At 41.6% G+C, this 18288-nt stretch overlaps 2 protein-coding genes across 3 annotated transcripts in view; both read left to right on the forward strand.

Moving 5' to 3' along the window:
- smtnl (smoothelin, like) overlaps positions 1–13591 on the forward strand; it is a 33358-nt gene extending 19767 nt beyond the window's left edge. For both annotated transcript variants that reach the window (XM_069147410.1, XM_069147411.1), the window contains 8 exons: positions 3301–3382; positions 4919–5170; positions 5303–5365; positions 5445–5505; positions 5583–5729; positions 5821–5944; positions 9920–10071; positions 12845–13591. In XM_069147410.1, coding sequence (XP_069003511.1) covers positions 3301–3382; positions 4919–5170; positions 5303–5365; positions 5445–5505; positions 5583–5729; positions 5821–5944; positions 9920–10071; positions 12845–12971 — 1008 coding nt within the window. In that variant the 3' untranslated portion in view covers positions 12972–13591. The remainder of the gene's footprint in view (positions 1–3300; positions 3383–4918; positions 5171–5302; positions 5366–5444; positions 5506–5582; positions 5730–5820; positions 5945–9919; positions 10072–12844) is intronic.
- A 1996-nt stretch (positions 13592–15587) lies between these two features.
- On the forward strand, positions 15588–17627 carry LOC138196872 (homeobox protein SEBOX-like). The gene is made up of 3 exons (XM_069147264.1): positions 15588–15705; positions 16317–16477; positions 16941–17627. Exons 1-3 carry the CDS (start codon positions 15588–15590, stop codon positions 17625–17627), a joined length of 966 nt encoding a protein of 321 aa, XP_069003365.1.
- Positions 17628–18288: the final 661 nt, after the last annotated feature.

Genomic DNA, 18288 nt, shown 5'->3' on the forward strand with positions numbered 1-18288 from the left:
CTCCGCTTGATGACATGAGACACACACACACACACACACACACACACACACACACACACACACACACACACACACACAGTCTCTCTCCATGCGTTGTTTTAACACATGACCCACCAGCATTCCTTTATGGTGAGCTCAGTCAAACACACACACATTAACACACTCCCAGACATTTCCTTAAGTGAGCACACAGCATGCTGTCTCACAGCAAGAACACTATATTGTGTTTTATGTGTATGTGTGTGTGTGTGTGTGTGTGTGTGTGTGTGTGTGTGTGTGTGTATGTGAAGCAGGACGAGTCACAGTAGTGGTTTTAGGTTTCTTTCTTTCTGGAGGCAGAAGATTGAGGTCTTTTCTTCAAGTCTCAAAGTGTTCATGAGGTTTTATTTGTGGTGCTAAATGCATCGAAAAATTACGCAGTGTCCACTGCAAAGTGTTCACAGTGAGGTCTGTAGATTATTCAAATGAGCAACCATGCAACATTGTCTCTGAAAAGTTATGTTGTTGCAGAGTTTGAATGATTTTTTTAAATGCTGTGAGCACCACAAGGAAAACTGCATTCACCTCCATTTAACAAGGAGGTTCAGAGACAAACGATGGCAAGATCCTGCTAAAGGGAAGAGTTCAGGTGTTTTATGAATTCGTTTTTTTCTTTCTGTAATTTGGTAGACACTTCAGCATCTTTGAGGTAATTGTTTTGGTTGAACAGCCTGTAGCTTCACTGTTCAGTCTCACTGCTACTCTTATAATATTGTTTCTACTTGCAGCAGGCAGCTGTTATCCATGGTAAAGTTTGAATAAACCCAGAGTACACGACCCACTGAGCACATACACGTCTGCTGAACCTTCAAATGACATCCGCTGAGGAGCCAGAACGAAAGTTTTTGCAAGTTTTTGAGCACCTTTTTAAAATGTTAAGTGTTGTTGGTTGTCTTTCTGAATAGGAGTCTATTGAAACTGCAGCTCCTAGTGCCTCTCACTGGTATTGAAATGTCTATACATTTCAGACACGGAGACTACTTTAATTTTTATATACAGTCTATTATATGGAGAGTTTCCCCCGGAACATGCTTAATTTTAAGAAATAAATGTCGACAGAGAGACTGCGCTGAGTTACAGATGTGAATAGAACTGAGGCTTGTCCAGACGTACTCTCAGCAGTGACAGCAAGAGCCAAGATATTTATCGTAGGAAATGTTGGGGACTGAAACAGAGGAAGAGAGAAAGAGCATTAGACTTAAATATAAACAAGTGGACACAAACATGAATTGTTTTATTTTATTAAAAATAATCCCATCATTGATTAGAAATTAAGCCACAATAGGCTGTGCTTTTGGGGTGTGTTTTTTATTTATTTACAGGCCTGTGGTGCAGTCAGGTTTTTTCGCCCTAAGTGGCTTAGTTTCCAGTCAGATCCCCAGCTCGTCCAAATATGGTCACTTCTTGCTCCAAACTAGCAAGATGGCAACGACCAAGATCAGAACTCGAGGCCTCATAACAGCAGTTCACCAACCAATGGGCGACGTCACTGTCGGTTGCCGCTGCGCCCAAGTGGGGGGGAAAAAACAGGAAGGCCAAGATTAAAAAACAAACAAAAAGAAAAACAATCATTTTGCCATTCTTCTTGGTCAGTCCTTCATTCCCTCTGTTTGTCCTGCACTGTCGTTGCTGGTTGTTAGCATCAGCTGCAAGGCGAACCTACACAACGCATGCATACATACATTACACCTGCTGGCTTCGTATTTGAACCGTTTTGTCACATTTACCTGTGTATGGCTTTAGTAGTAGTAGCCAATGACGATACTAGTGCTTACATCTCAAGGACTGAACTGTCTTTAAAAAGCTGAAGAACTCGCAACTATGATGCAATCATTTAGAAAAGACACATGAAATGACTACTTTTCTTCCCCTTCTGGCCCTTTGAAATGTTTGTTGCTGGTTCAGGGTTTCCATACAGTCACATCTTTTGTCTGTTCATTTCGTGGTTTCTGACCAGATGCTGCAGTTGTGCGTCCAAAGACGCTGACGTTATCTAAACACTGAATTGATGCATCCGCAGTGAAATAATGTTCTCGGTCAATGGCATCGCAGAAAACTGCCCCGGCTATTTAACTCCACTGTTACAGCCAAGTTTGAAATACAACCAGCTGTCCATTTATTTGTTGCCATAGACCTGAGGGTGCATTACATCTACAGGAAGCCTGTTTCTGATGCACTGAGATATTTGAGAAGTTCAACACTGACAAAATGTGACATGTGGTTTGATGCTGACCTTGAGAAAACGTGCATGTCTATCAGCGCTGCACTGTTGACCTGAGCAGTGTTGTTCTGTGCCGAAACGGGGTCGACTATCAACACACTGAGCTCCGTCTATCCGTCTGACAGGGCCACATGGAAAGGGACAGCTTGACCTTGACCACCTATGTGGGTCAGCAGCGCCGTGCTTTAAGAGTTTGAGATAGATGTATCACCTCAGGATGGTGATTAGCTGTCCCATGTGGCTGATTGTGTTTGGACGGAGGAAAGACAGCCTCCGCTGCAGGTTGGAGCTGATCACACAGAGGGGAAAAATGCAGGGTCACACGAAATATGAACTCCGGATACTGATGATGTTTGACATTAAAACTTGGGCTCAATCACATTAGCGGTCAGAAGAGGATGAATTTTGGCAGCTCTCCCATCCCGGAGCACGTCAGCGACAGCGGAGCCTGATTTAAAGCAAAGACTTCCCAGGTCTTTATCACGGGAGGGGGGAGGCAGACACGCAGAACATAACACCCCGCTGCCTCTCACACGTACAGGGCCTCAGAGGTCCACGCTGTCAGGCAGCCGACTTTGAAGTGCACTGAGTGGTTAGATTTGTTAGTTTGCTTTGTTTTGTCTGAAGTTGTGTCAAAAAACCCACATGTTAGAGAAACGTAAAAAAAAATAAGACTGAAACAGTGAAAGGGTCCAACAATGACTCAATGAGCATCTGGATTTCTTTTTTTTTATCATTTTAAATCAGAGGAACACGATGCCCCGACTCTTCGTCCAAACACAACATGTTGGTACTTGAACAGCTCAACACAAAACTCAGACGAGATTAAAGAGGTGGTCATTTCGACTGATCGGCTCCACAATGATTAATTCACGAGGTGTTTACTGGTTTTCAAACCTCATGTCCCAGCTCGTACTCTCTGCTGTGGAGGAAAAACAGCTCTCCGGCTGGTCACCAGTAAAGGTCAAATATGATTTCATGCATTTTTTAAAGCCATAAAGGCTGCCTGTGTGTTAATTACGACGCTCTGTGTGTTTCAGAGCATTGAGCGAGAGGAGCCGATAGAAGTCGACCCGGCTCCAACACACGCCGGTCAGGAGAATGGACAGGCGGCCACGACAGGTAATAACACAACAAGGGTGTCACGTCATCACGTTTAAAAGGGTCTCTAACGATTTCACATCAAAGATCTTTTCTAGTTGTCATTGTTCGTACTGTTCAGCAGTTGTATGATGTCATCTGTGGCTTTGGAGGAGCTTTGTAAACCCCAATGACATCACCAGGGTTGAAGTTAGATCACGATTGGTTGGCTTTAGTTTGGAGACTTCAGTCAAAGTTTTTCTTGCATAAAAGACTGCAGTTGTGGAGTTTGAAAAACAAGGCCGGGACGGTTAAACACTGCATTATGGGAAATTAAAGTTCTAGTTGTTTTGAAGCTCAAACAACAGAATATAACTTCTGCTACTACCAAACTTTTACAGGAGGTACATTAGGCTGGCAGTTGTCCCGTTATTGAGCAAATGTTCAAAATGAGTCATAACGGTTTTTTTTTTTTGAAAGATGTGGGTTGCTTGTACAAGTTGTATGATATACTGTTTGCACAATGTTTTTGTGCAAATCCCCACAAAGCAAGGTGGAAGTGCAAAGTTAACATTAAGCATAGAGTCACATAAGCCACATTAAAGGGAAATATGCAGGTTTAAATGGGGAAGAAATAGCCTTTAAAGCTGCATTTATCGATTTTAGGCCACTTGGGGGCAGCACGACAAGCTGTAAACACAACATTTACATAATGTCGTGCGTTCAGACAGCTGGAGATCGGTAAATTCCCCATTTGAGGATGTCATGCCTCCTTGTTGAGAGCGTTTACAATCAGGCAACATGGTCGCCCCCAGAAACCTTGCTCTATTCCCACTGCAAGAACAAAGTAAAGTAACAAACAAACTCGTCATCATCTATTTAGACAAACAAAGTGGAGCTCAGGAGGTAAATAGAATTTGTAAACTACAACGTACATTTCTGCATGTAACACAGCTAGCAAACTCGTTTGTGGTAAAAGGAAGAAATGTACACTTGTGGCACTTATGGCATCCATAAGTGACATCGAACCTTCTCCTTGGAGCTCTCATTAACCTCCCAAGTGGGATATTCCAAGTTCAAGAGGTTTTCAGGAGTATTTTCCCTCTTAGAAGTCATAAGTTTCCTAGTTGCTCAGGAAATCACCATTATCACCTTATACTTTAGCAATCTTTTATTTAACAATCTGGTAAATGTGTTAGTAGACGGTGGCCCCTTTGTTGTACCCATCAAGCAAACATGAAGGAACCTCGACATTAGAGCCGTTATTCTGTCAGTACAGTCAACAATTCACTTTTCTTTTAGATCTGTTTTGGTCTCAACCGCCTCCTAAAGGAAATATCTGCTCTACTATGTTTACCAGCCAGTCACTAATTCTGCTGGTCTGCCATTTGATGGTGAGCAGGTAGTGTACATTGGGTTTATCAGAGTTAAAGGGCCACAAAATCACAACAAAAAGCTTTTTTTTTATTGAAGTTTAAATTCCCCGTAAAACTCAGGAGAACTGCTGAGTTGGGAGGTTCTCTTTGTGTTTTCTGTCAGTTCATCAATGCCATGATTTCAATCTTTTCATCCAACCAGAACATTCAGTGTTGGTACATGGAAAGATCCCTCCATCCGCGGATCTCCCACACGAGCACACAGCGCCCGTCGCCGCCATGCGGATGCCCCACCACCCCATCACCGCGATGACCAAGACGGCAGAAATGAGGGGCTCTCCCAGCAGCCCTGTTGGTTCTCCACCTTCTCCGGTCTCTGAGGCTTCACCTACCGGCCAATCAGCTTCCAGCACCGCCCAACCCCAACCAATAGAGGAGTCGCAAGTTCAGCCAGGTGGCTTACAATCTAATCAAGTCAATATAATCAATGTCTTTTTATCCTTTTAAATATGAATGCTGCATAATTCACATTTGTTTTTAAGAAAATCTCTCTAATCAAATTCCCTTTGACTTTTCTTACTGTCAGTTTCTTCTATGAAGACATGGACCCCCACACCTATCAGAGCTCTGGGATCTCCCCATCTTCAGGGTGAGTTTTTCTGTCAGAGAATATTATTTATGATACATTGTGACAGATAAGATTTAATCTGAATGTTTCTCTGTTGCAGAGAAGACAAATTCAGCCCCTGCCAAGTCGGTGACCTACTCAGGGCTCCTGCAGCAAGACCGGTGAGTCGATGGCGCACGTCTTGGACAGATCAAACATCTTCTGCTCTGTCTGACCATTGTGTGCTGCCATCCTGCAGAGACGGTGATGTAATCAGCGACAGGTCCTTCGGGCCGGTGGGAGAGAGGAGGCGGGAGCTGGTTAGATCACAGACTCTGCCTCGTAACATCGGCGCTCAGGCCCGTCGATCGATCTTCGAAAAACTGGACTCGGAGGCCAGTAACAGGTAGGTTGCAGTGCGGGAAACGCATCGGAACGACGGTACATCAATACAACTTTCTTATGCATCCTTGCGGCCTTCTTCCTCCTCTGCACAGCCGCCCTAAAGCAGTGGACTCTAAACCCAAGCTGAAGCGGTCTCAGAGTTTTGGGGTGTCCAGCGCCAGCAGCATTAAGCAGATTCTTCTCGAGTGGTGCCGCTCCAAGACCATAGGCTACCAGGTAAAACACGAATTATAATCTGACAGTGTTAAAATGGCATTTATTACAAAGCGTTACACACATTCTAAGATTTTAGAGTTTTATAAATAGAGCCCGACTGATGCTGGAGTTTTGGGGCTGATATCAATATTAGGAAGTCAAAAAATTCCACTGACGATACATCTACTGAAATGGTTACCAAAATCTTGTAACAGAAAAGTACAATGGAGGCAGGATATTATTCAGTTTAATTGTAAACTTTATTATCCAAAATGACATCACGGCACTGAAACAGTTAACTTCACTGAGAGTGTTATAATTATAAATGATAATTATAAACTCTAAATAAAAAAAAAAACTAATAAAAAACATTTCTAAATTACCCCAAAAATATTTTTCTGCTTTATGTTCTGTAAAAGAAAGTTGCATATTGGCGTATATCGGGCAACCTACACTGATAGTTATATATCTGTGATAGGCCGATAATGGCTCATAAAATTGGCCAACCAATAAATCAGTCGGGTTCTAATTATAAATCCATTTAAAGTCATATTTCCTAATATTTGGTTAATTCATTATATTATCTATATTAGCTATTGGGTTCCACACAAGTCCATCACTTTTAAGTTCTGTGTCTGTTTTAGCCCATTGACTGCAAATTACATAAATTTGACATCACTGCTCACCACTTTCCAGAACACATCACCGCCATCAGACACCAGACGTCCGTTAGTTTCACGATAACATGAAAATGAAGCGGTGGAGACTTGATAGACTCCTGACAGGTATTCCAGACTGTCATGTTGTTGTTGCACAGTAACGTAGTGGAAAAGTGACAGTGTGCCCAGATAGGAAGATTGATGCCGAGCTTCGGGGTTGGAAGCATAACAGCAGCAGACATGTTAATGCAAGAAGCTAATAAATTCACGTTATCCTTTTAATGATGTTTTCCAGCTGTTGGCGTTTTCATTTTCTGGCAAAGTAACAGAACTTCCTACCAGCACACGAATGCATCACGTCAGCCGACTTTAGAGATCCATTCAAGCTTTCATTCCTTTTGATGGATTATCAGATGTCTTGCGCAAGTTGATTTTTAATAGCAAACAGAAATGAATAACTTAATCAGCAGATGATAATCTGGTGCACAAATGGAAGCTCATTCATCTTCCAGAGTGCTGTTGCAGGAATAATGAAGAAAAATAATAGTTTCATGCACTGATTAGTTTTCTCTTAGGGAGTTAGATAAGAAGGTAGAAATCAGCGTTACACACAGTGTGAGTGTTTAGACACGGCGCTTTTAAATAGTTCAACATTTTGGGAAATACACAAATTCATGTTGTTTCTGAGAGTGAGACAAAAAGATGGATATCACTTACTTTATGTGTGTGTGTTAGGTACAGAGCTGGAGCTGGGGGTTAATTAGCCTAGCTTAGCATAAAGACTGGAAGAATCAAGACCTCTAAGACTCATTATTTTCACATTGCATGTCTTTTGTTATAACAATACACAAACAGTGATGGACAAATGCATTATTTTCATAGAAACTTATTTCCACATCATAACTCCCTGTAAAACCACAGATTGTTGTCTTTACATTCCTCCTTCTTGACAAGTTAAACAGAAATGATGCAATGTGTTGGTCAGGGAAGTTTTGAGGTTTTATGGGAAGCATATTTTTGAATATTGGACCGAGTCAGGCTAGCCGTTTCCACCTGGTTCTGGTCTTATACACCCGTCAGTCCACAAGTTGATACCGTGTCAGTGTCACGTTTTGCCTTCGTGGCGTGAAAAGTAAAACCGTGTGGTTAGGTTCAGGAAAAAACATCATAGCACACATAATGTGCATTGCATAAGTTACTAAATGTATATTACATGAGATAAAAAGGTAACTGAAAAGAAATCCATGTCGGCTTTTACTTTCCTAAAGACTGAGACAGGTCCTCCTGGTGAAAATCCTGCATTTGTTCCATTGAATCGCCCCCTTTGATTCTTTGCACTTCGTCACATGACCTCCTTCTTCGACCCTGGTCGTACAGGTGTGTACATTTCACGCCTGGGTGAGGCAGAACAGGACACTTGACACTGTTGCCTCTTGTGGACTGACAGGTGTAGGACACAATTTGGCATGATACAGGGCTGAGTGTTGACCTCCTCCTGACAGACAGGGCTGGGACTTCAGACACTGACTGACTGACTGACTGACTGACTGACAGACAGACAGACAGACAGACAGACAGACAGACAGACAGGTAGGTAGGTATATACTTTATTAATCCCCGAGGGGATTTTTTTTTTTTGCTACAGCAGTATTATAGATACATGAAAGCAATAAAACAACAGTAAAATATGAATTATAAAAATCCACAGTATATACAATAAAATAGAATAATTAAATTAAATTAAAACTAACTAAACACTAGTGCAAAGATTTAAACAAACAAGAAAACAGACAACCAACAGTGTTATTGTTGTGTGATGGATTTTGCCAGAGGTGAGTTATTGTAGTTTTATTGCAGCGGGCAGGAATGATCTCCTGTATCAGGAATGATCTCCTGTATCACGAATGATCTCCTGTATCAGGAATGATCTCCTGTATCAGGAATGATCTCCTGTATCTGGAATGATCTCCTGTATCAGGAATGATCTCCTGTATCACGAATGATCTCCTGTATCAGGAATGATCTCCTGTATCTGGAATGATCTCCTGTATCAGGAATGATCTCCTGTATCACAAGTGATCTCCTGTATCATGAATGATCTCCTGTATCAGGAATGATCTCATGTATCTGGAACGATCTCCTGTATCAGGAACGATCTCCTGTATCAGGAATGATCTCCTGTATCAGGAATGATCTCCTGTATCACGAATGATCTCCTGTATCTGGAATGATCTCCTGTATCAGGAATGATCTCCTGTATCAGGAACGATCTCCTGTATCTGGAATGATCTCCTGTATCTGTCCTTGTGACAGCGGAGCTGGAGGAGTCTTTTGGAGAACGTCCTCCTCTGTCCCTGCAGCAGGTGGAGAGGGTGGTCAGGATTATCCAATATGAATAATAGTTTCCTCAGCGTCCTCCTCTCCACCACCTTTGCCAGGCTGTCCAGTTAGCAGCCAATGATGGAGCCGGCCTTCTTAACCAGTTTAACCAGGACACATCCTTCAGCATTGCAGCAAAAATAGCAAACGGCAGTGAATTGTTTAGTCAGTAAATTAGCTAAAACAAGCTAAATCTCCTGCATAAATACAATTGAGGTCAGAGATTATAAGTAATCCGTTGTATACTGTTACAGTCAGTCAGCGCTAATGTGTTAATTATGTAGCTCTTAACTACAGCAGTGCATGAAAGCGAGTGTCCTTGTGAACGCAGGTGTGTGTAATCGTGTGTGTGTTTCGATGCACAGTGCTGAGTTAGTTCAGGTCATGGTTGAGTACACTGAGACATTGCTGCGCTCTGGTACCCTTTTCTCCGCAGCAGCTCCATGTGGCTTTGGTTATAGTCAGACAGGCAAGGCAAAGCCAAAACTCTCATTAACTTGTAGCAAACACACACACACACACACACACACACACACACACACACACACACACACACAAAGGAGAAATGTTCATCCGATTACTTGACATGTTGCATTTCATTCAAGGCGAACTCCAGACTCATAAAGGGCAGCCTTGAAATGACATGATTTCAAAGGCACGTAACAGATGAAAGCAGGAGAGGAAAGTCTGCTGCATCCATCACCATTATGGGCTCGACAGTGAACGGGCAGACGGCTTTACGAAGCTACAACGAGCTGCCTGTCAGCTTTACAAGTCATATTATTTTTACCTCCTTCACTCTTTCAGCTCTCAATGCTCTCCTCTGCACACATACACACCTGCACACATACACACCTGCACACATACACACCTGCACACACACACACCTGTACACACACACACACCTGCACGCACACGGCTGCCACGTCACCGCCACCTCTTCCTCTTCCTTCCACAGAACATCGACATCCAGAACTTCTCGTCCAGTTGGAGCGACGGCATGGCCTTCTGCGCCCTCGTCCACTCCTTCTTCCCCACCGAGTTTGACTACAGCTCGCTGTCGCCCGACAACCGCAAGCACAACTTCGAGCTGGCCTTCGGCACCGCAGAGTGAGTGACGGGGACATAAAGACACGCCGTGTCGTCTGACGTGTTTAACATTTAACTGCCAACAGCAATAAAACCTTTCAGTTACAATAAAGTGGTGAACAAGGTAAACAATATGTCTGCTGAGTATCAGCTCTTTATCTTTGTCACTAGACTATGTTAACATGTTGCTGTTAACATTTAGCTGGGAGGATGGTTATAGACTCATATTTTCAATACGTATTCATGAATACGGCCTCATTTCTATTCTATTCTATTCTATTCTATTCTATTCTATTCTATTCTATTCTATTCTATTCTATTCTATTCTATTCTACATCTAATTTTTATTGGCACTTATTTGCACTGGTTTCTTGGCCTTTGTAATCTATAAACTATAATCAGTGTTGTTGTTGTTGTTTTTTTAAATCTATCAAGAGAAGCACTGACTTGTTTTACATTTTCTGAGTGGCATGAGAAAATTGATGGTGCTCATGTCTGTGTGTTCGCTGGGGATATTAGCCTAGCTTAGCATAAAGAATGGCTGCAGGGGGAAACAGCTAGCTTGGCTCTCTCCAAAATTTAAAAGAAATATGCTTCCCAACACCTTTAAAGTTCTCTAACATACTGTATCTTCTTTCTTTGCTGTATTCAAATATTGTCATTTGGTACCATTATACCTGTGCAGAGATCTCTTCTAAAATCTGAAAAGTTTTGCGAAGTACAAAATTAATTTTCCTTGAAGAAGGCCTAAAAGGTTTTAAACCGTCTTAAATTTTATTTCTAAAAGTCCTAAATATTGTCTCTTATTTCCTGTTTTTTTGTCTACAAAACTCTGATATGTAATTTACTGTCGTAAAACTATAACATGTCTTTAATTTGCCTGAAAAATAGCTGAAACAACTGATTAATTTGTTTCGGTAGAAGATTTATTTCTAATGAAAGGTGTGAACAGGCTCTTTGTGGCGACTGCGTCTCCCCAGGAAACAGTCTGACACGTAACTCCTGTAAAACGGAAACTTTTCATTTTCACACTTCAGTGCATTGATTAAAGAAAGGAGACATACAGTGTTAATTAGTCAACTTCAGAAGAGGAGGTGGGTTTTGTTTCATTTGGACAGACTCTCTGTGTGTGACTAAGATCACCAGCTACTCGTTGTGGCTTCGTGTTTAACACTCAGACATGATCGTGTTATCGATCTGAATATCTGAACACAAAAGAACTAATCGGGAAATTACTCAAAATCTCAAACTATGCCTGTAATTTCTATTTTTCTTGTTATGTAACACACAAACACATTTATTATTTGTGAGTCAGCTGTGGTTTCTGGATTCTGCTGAGTCGGCCTTATGGTTATTGTCGTTGAATGTTTCCCCATGTGTTTTATTAATTAATTAATTTGATAGATCTCTGGAAAGGTTTTATTTTACGTAGAAGATAAAACATATTTTAAAAGCTTTGAATTCCTTTCTGTCCTGTCTGTTTCACTCTGCTTTTTTCTTTGTTCACATTTGGTGAAAGGTGTCTGACTGCACGGCTTCATAGATCCGCCTTATTGTGATGCTGTACTGTACATACAGGCTGCATACTATAGATCTGACAGCATGGACATACACATGCAGGGCTTAAAGAAAACACTTGATATAATAATGGTTTATTCTTTGACTGCTGCACAATTAAGCTGGTTTGACTAAAAAACAATATTCACTGGCACACAATCAACCTTCTGTATTCAGAGGCAGCTTTAGATTTGACCTCTTAAAGAGATCACAGGTTAGAGACTTATAGGAGAGTAAATATATATGAATGATCACATGCAAGGAGACACCTCAAAACATGTTTGTTTGGAGTCTGTTTTCATCAGAATTAGATTGATGTCTTGTTTTGTCATATTGTTCATGACACACGTCAGTCATTGGCTGTGAGGTACAATAGTACACTCACATATAGTACTCTTACATGTTAGTACACTGGATTGTGTAGTACTTCAATGTCGAGTGTTAGTGTTGTCCCACTGCCCTTCTTCACATACCAGAAATAACCAGCATTTGAACGCATCACCTGCCAACATGTCTGCCAGCTTCAAATATTTTACTCAGAAACGAATGTGTTTTCGTGCCCTCTGTTTATCACACACAATAAACACACTGATAGCTTCTGTCCAACAGCACTATGCTGCTTCACTTTTGTGTGGTGTTTAGCAACAGCTGCAGCGTCCTCCTTGCCAAGATGGCAACTCATGTTTTGGACCGTTTTGAGCGCACCATCCGGCCACTTATAGTGAACTTCACATTTCCATAAGTGTGAACGCACTTTCGCACTCAAAATAGTGAGTGTTAGTACGTAAGTACGTCATTTGGAACGTAACAATTGTGTCTCACCTCTAATGTCATGAAACACTTTGTCAGCCAGTTGATTAACATCAACTTAATTAGCAACTATTGGAGTCATTTTTCAAGAAAAAAATGCCAAACATGTTCTGGTTCCATCCTTCATGTAAACCTGCAAAACAAGAAACTGTTTGGTAATCAAACAATTTTACTATCTCACCGTGGTTCTTCCACTATTTTCTGACATTTTATAGACCAAGGAATCGATCAAAAAAACTTCAAACTGCTTGAGCTGGATCCACTTTAACACTCATGCTGTTTCTCCTTCCCTAAACGCACCTTTAGATACTATTTTCAATAAAATTCAAACTAAATCCTGTCTTGGTTTCCTTCCAGTCAAAACATATTCCTGCAGCATGAATCCCTCCCTCCCTTCTGACATGTCCTCCTCTGTCCCTTCCCACAGAGTAAAGGCAGGCTGCGACCGGCTCATCGAGGTGGACGACATGATGATCATGGGCCGCAAACCGGACCCCATGTGCGTCTTCACCTACGTCCAGTCCCTCTACAACCACCTGCGCAAGTTTGAGTGACGCCTCCATCAAAGCTCCATCAGACACCCAACCTCTGTCAAACCCTCCCCTGCTGTCAAGCAGACGCCTCTGTGCTCTGACTTGGAGCTGAGTGGAGACCCAGAGCTGATCTGGGAGCACTTTGAAAACACTCGGTCTGCCCTCTAGTGGCAAATAAGTGAACTTTCTTCCACTTGCTGCAGAAAAGGAGGAAATCCTCCCAGATATGCAGAGAGGACAGTGATTTATTGTTACTGTGTATAAACAGAAATGAAGAAGATGAGTTTACACCAGCTGCCAGGGATGGTTTGTCAACAGCAGTGATATTTTGTGTGTATGAGTGTGTGTATGTAGCTGAGATATTTTGGACAAAAAGTGGAAATGTTGCTGTGTTGTATAAATCTTTATTATCACCACACGTGTTCGGAAAGTGAGCGTTCATATTCATTTTGATGGAGACAGCGTCTGTGATGCAGCGTGATGAATGGCGAGGATATCCAACATTAATATTACAGTGAATAAAGTGGTGATACTTCCACCCACATGTGTTGTGTGACATTGCATTATTGATATGGTGCTGCGATGTGAACAATGAAACCAATAAACTGTACTGAACACCTGATTGTGAACTCCGTGTTTCTCACCGGCTCTCACAGTGTCGAATCTTAAAAGGGAAAAGGTGACATTACAAAATGCTGCTGAGGATTTATCCGATGTGATCTGATTACTGTAAAAAAAAAAAAAATCAATGTTAAGTTTTTCAAAATCGAACATAAAACCATTTAACTGTAAATTACAGTCGTTAACTACATCTACAGTGGAGCTTGAAAGTTAATGATTAACATCCCACTGACAGAAAACACTCAACTCTGGTGTCGCCTTCAAATTAGCTGCCAATCCTGGAGGTTCATACACTTTTTCGACTCACAGATTCATAATATTGGATTATTTTCCTTAATAAATGCATGGTAATGTATAATATTTATTATCTCATTTGTTTAATTCGGTTTTCTTTATCTTCTTTTAGGACTTGTGTGAAATTCTGATGACGTTTTAGGTCATATTTAATGCAGAAATATATCAAACTTTAAAGGGTCAAACTTTTAAGCATCAAGACTTTATAGTCTCACGCAGACTCAATCGTTTTGGTTTATTTTGGTTCATTTTGAATACTCAAAACTACTTCTTGAACTTCCACATCATCTGTCACTTGTTTATGAAAGAAATTTCTCACTCTTTTGAACAAAATACGAATGTTTTGGCACATTAATGCAAATAGTTATGTAGAATAGTCTGCTGTTTCCTTCATCATCGACTGCCTCTGTCATGTTGATTAAAATGTGTTTGGTGCCATCCATCCATCATTATCCATATATACCTCCAAAACATTATTGTGTAAGTCATTACCTGCGAATTTCAACTATCTCTCCATTATCTGCACCTGCTTTTTCCTGAACAGATGCAGGAAGGGCTTCAACCAATCCCAGGTGAGTGAAGGTGAAGGCAGCCCGGACAGATCACTGTCCATCACAGAGACTCTCACATACACCTTTGACCAACTTAAGAACACTTACTTGACCTAACATGCATGTGTTTGAGCTGCGGGACGAAGGTTTGAGCTGCGGGAGGAAGCCCAAGAGTCCAGAGGAAACAGGTACGAGGAGAACATGCAGACTCCACACTGAAAGGTCCCGGATGGCCAGCAGGTTTAAACCCAGGAGCTTCTTGTTTTTCTTTTCACTGCACCACTGCAACACTGCCACCTGCTGGTTGAACTAGTTGTCATAATCTGTCGGGCAGATTTTCTACACATTCCTATAAAATTGATGAATTGCTCTCAGGTTAATCTTGACTTTCACTAATGAGGGGGTGTGTGTGAAGCGTTAGATCAACCAATGATCAACCAGTTGTTTAAAACAGCTCGCAGGTGCGTCTCATGAACCTTAAATTGGTGAACAGATCCAGAACACCGTGTTACAGCTCCTGCTGGTAGAAGAGGAACAAGGACATGAGAAGAGAAGTAAATAGCACGAAGAGGACTTTGTGTTGGATCTGGAGCCTCATCAGTGACATCACTGACTGGATCTGAACTCCGACCTCAGCATCTTCTACACAGGTGCTGTGATCCAAATGACATACTTCTCTTCCATGTCAGGTGTAGTGCAAGAATTTTGACACAGTTGTGTTGTTTCAATTCACACACTCCTTTGAAACAACAAATCAGTGTGTATTATCTATTTACCTAAATATATATATATGTATATACATTCAACAAAAATATAAACAACACTTTTGTTTTCGCTCTAATTTTCTTGAGTTGAAGTAAAAGTTATTTTGCGTGCACTAAAGGTATATTTCTCTCAAAATCAGTGTTAGTGTGCTGATAAAAAAAAAAAAAAAAAAAAAAAAACACTAAAATAGATAGATAAATAAAAAAAAAGATAGTCGAGGAAGACACAATGCAGACAACAAGTCTCTCAGTAACGGAGGATTAGAGAGGTGCATAACACCTGGATTTGCAGGGTGCAGGGTTTCCCATCTGATCTGACCTGATCTGTCCGGGATATAAGAAGCGTGTGACTCCTCCTCAGCTGTCAGCAGCAGTGAAGGCCGAGCGGCGGACGTGTTGTTGGAGTTATGGCTCTGTTCATGGACTCGGATTTCTCTTTACTCAAGCAGAACCAGCAGAAAGACCTGATGGATTTAAAGGCGTTGTTCGGGGAACAGGAGCTCTGTAAAGGTGAGTCAAACGGGGGTTAGATCATCATGTCCCCAGAGAAATCAAAACTTTATCTTTGAATTATATATTATATTGAGACCTAGTTTAGGCTACATTTTACTTTTCGCAGAATAACAATTAAAAGATAAAAGACCAAAAAAAGAAAGAAGGTTGTCCGAAAGATTTGCCTCAAATTAAATACTAGACATAACTGGGTTCGGCTACTTTTATTATTATTATTATTATTATTATTATTATTATTACATAAAAACATGCAAGTATAAAATGAATACGTTTATTTTAAGGTGATAGGTCTAATTGTTTTTAGAATTTTGTGATATCCTTTAACAGGCCTGAAAAATGATGAATTATTGTCAAAATAGGTACAATTTGAGGGTTCTATCGTAAATAAGTAGTTAAACACTTAGGTCTACTATGTTTTATTTCCTTTCTAGAACCATGTTAATTTTCTCATTGTATTTAATTTTATTTTAAAAAAAAATTTTAAATTACATTTGTATTTATTTTAATTTTTTTTGGTTTCTCTTCTCTTCTTCTCTCTTTGATTTTTTTTGATTTTTTTGATTTTTTTTTAATGTAAGACGGTCGGAGTGAGAGCGCCGTGTCTTCTCCGGAGCCGGACAGAGCCGCCGGTTCGATGGAGGGCCAGAGGAAGAGGAAGAGGACCATCTTCAGCCGGGCCCAGCTGTCCGAGCTGGAGCAGGCCTTCGCTGTGACCCCCTACCCGGACATCACCCTGAGGGAGAGGCTGGCCGCGCACACACACCTGCCCGAGAGCAAGATCCAGGTGAGGCTGCTGATGGACGGGTCCGCTATAAACTCCCACAGATGTAATGTCGTGGGCTATCTAAGGCGGCTCTAATTGATTAATTTCATGTTAATTATGGATCGAATAAGCACGATGTCTCGTGGGTTCGCTGGAAGTGATGAATGCTCAGAGAATAATCACGCAGCTCTGCAGTTCCTCTCGGCTCTACGGCGCATTTTGTGCTCTTTGTTTTGGTTCACCCTCACGGCTCTCAGCGCTGTTTTGCAGGCTCGTGTTGTTTCCACATCAGATTTAAAGATAGCTTTCCATTTGGTTTTTGGAGATTAAAAGTAAAAAAAAAAACAAAAAAAACCATCTAATTCGGTCCCAAAAAGACTGAACTTTCCCGAATTTGCATTTTAATAATGCAAGTAAGGTGGTTAATAATAAGGTGGTCCTGAACCTTTTCTGACATCAGACATTTCAAATATTTGTTCCTCAGGTGTGGTTCCAGAACAGACGTGCTAGAAGTATTAAGACTGGCAGATTCCCCAAATCCACCAAGCCTGTCCTGGGTGGAAGAGGTTTTGTGGAGCCCTCCCCCGGACCAGTGACCTCCATGTACCCCCCAACCACCCTGGCAGATATATTCAGGCCAGAGCAGAACCACTCTTGTGAGGATGTACCCCAGCTCTACTCCGACTGGATACAGATCTACAGCAACCCTGTATCATCGTCCTCCTCGTCCTCCTCGTCCCTCCACCAGCAGCCCGCTCTCAGCTGCTCCAAGCCCTCCGAGTCTCGTTTCTGGGAGGAGGAACACCACCGGCAGCAGCACTTGGGACCATCCCTCAGCGGTTTCCTCCCCGGCTCGTTCCCTCAGCCCATCACCAGGCAGCCTCATCACCCGGCCTCCGCCCGCTCCTACCAGGCCTTCAGGAACTTCAAGCCCCAGAGCCTGGCTCCATCCGGGCCTCATCAGGCCGTGTACGCAGGCGGCGCCGGAGGTCACGCCTCGGTGGACCAGGTCGTCCCTTCCCACCCTCAGCAGGTGTACTGGGAGGTAACTCAAGGTCAGGGACACCACCACCATCACCACCACCCACAAATGGGACCGCAGACCTCCATGGGGTACATCTCAGACCTGATCTACAACGCTGCTATCGTTACAAATTTTCTAGAGTTTTGATGATGAAGAGATGGACTGTGGGAAATGCAGTTGCTGGATAAAAGTCCCCATCTCTGTCACATCCCTTCGTATTTCCCTTCACAGCTCTTTCTGTCTAAATCTGTCCTGTGTGTTGCCAGAGCTGATTGTATGTCAGACAAACCTCTGATATGTTGTAGTAGAGCAGAGTTGTTGGTTTGTCTTTTGTCCTAGTTTCTTATGTTTTTAATGTGTTGATATTTTAGGGAATACATTAAATTATTGAATCCCAGTTTAATCTGTACTGTTAATTGTTCAAAAACATACATTCTTGTTTTATAAAATTGTTTAATTTTAAACCAAGAAAAATGTACTATTGATATTTCTTTTAGTATAAACTGCTATTGATGAAGAACAGGAAGTAACAGAGTAACATCCATCCAGATGTATTTCTTATATAAAGGCAGAGTCTAGAAAGTGCTTCATATATATTCAGATAATACAACATTTCTAATGGATATATTGTTGTTGTTTTTTTACCAAATAGGTGTGCAGTGGTGGTTAAAGCAGCAGCATGAAAACATCACAAGTAAACCTTAAGGAAAGGTACAGAGGTATAATTAGTACAATAAACATACAATATCAGAAGTAAAAGTAGCACCCTGTTAGTGTTGTGGTATTTGTATTAGTATTATCGTCCTGT

This window comes from Embiotoca jacksoni, unplaced genomic scaffold (assembly GCF_022577435.1).
Source record: "Embiotoca jacksoni isolate LCO1_2020_lvr unplaced genomic scaffold, fEmbJac1.0.p SCAF_14, whole genome shotgun sequence".
NCBI lineage: Eukaryota > Metazoa > Chordata > Actinopteri > Embiotocidae > Embiotoca > Embiotoca jacksoni.

Bases quoted from the DNA above. Each gene is read 5' to 3' on its own strand.
- LOC138196872 (XM_069147264.1), top strand. From the start codon at position 15,588: ATGGCTCTGTTCATGGACTCGGATTTCTCTTTACTCAAGCAGAACCAG. The intron at 15,706-16,316 runs GTTAGATCATCA...AGCCGGACAGAG, and splicing joins TAAAGGTGAGTCAAACGGGG to CCGCCGGTTCGATGGAGGGC. The intron at 16,478-16,940 runs GTGAGGCTGCTG...TTTGTTCCTCAG, and splicing joins TGCCCGAGAGCAAGATCCAG to GTGTGGTTCCAGAACAGACG.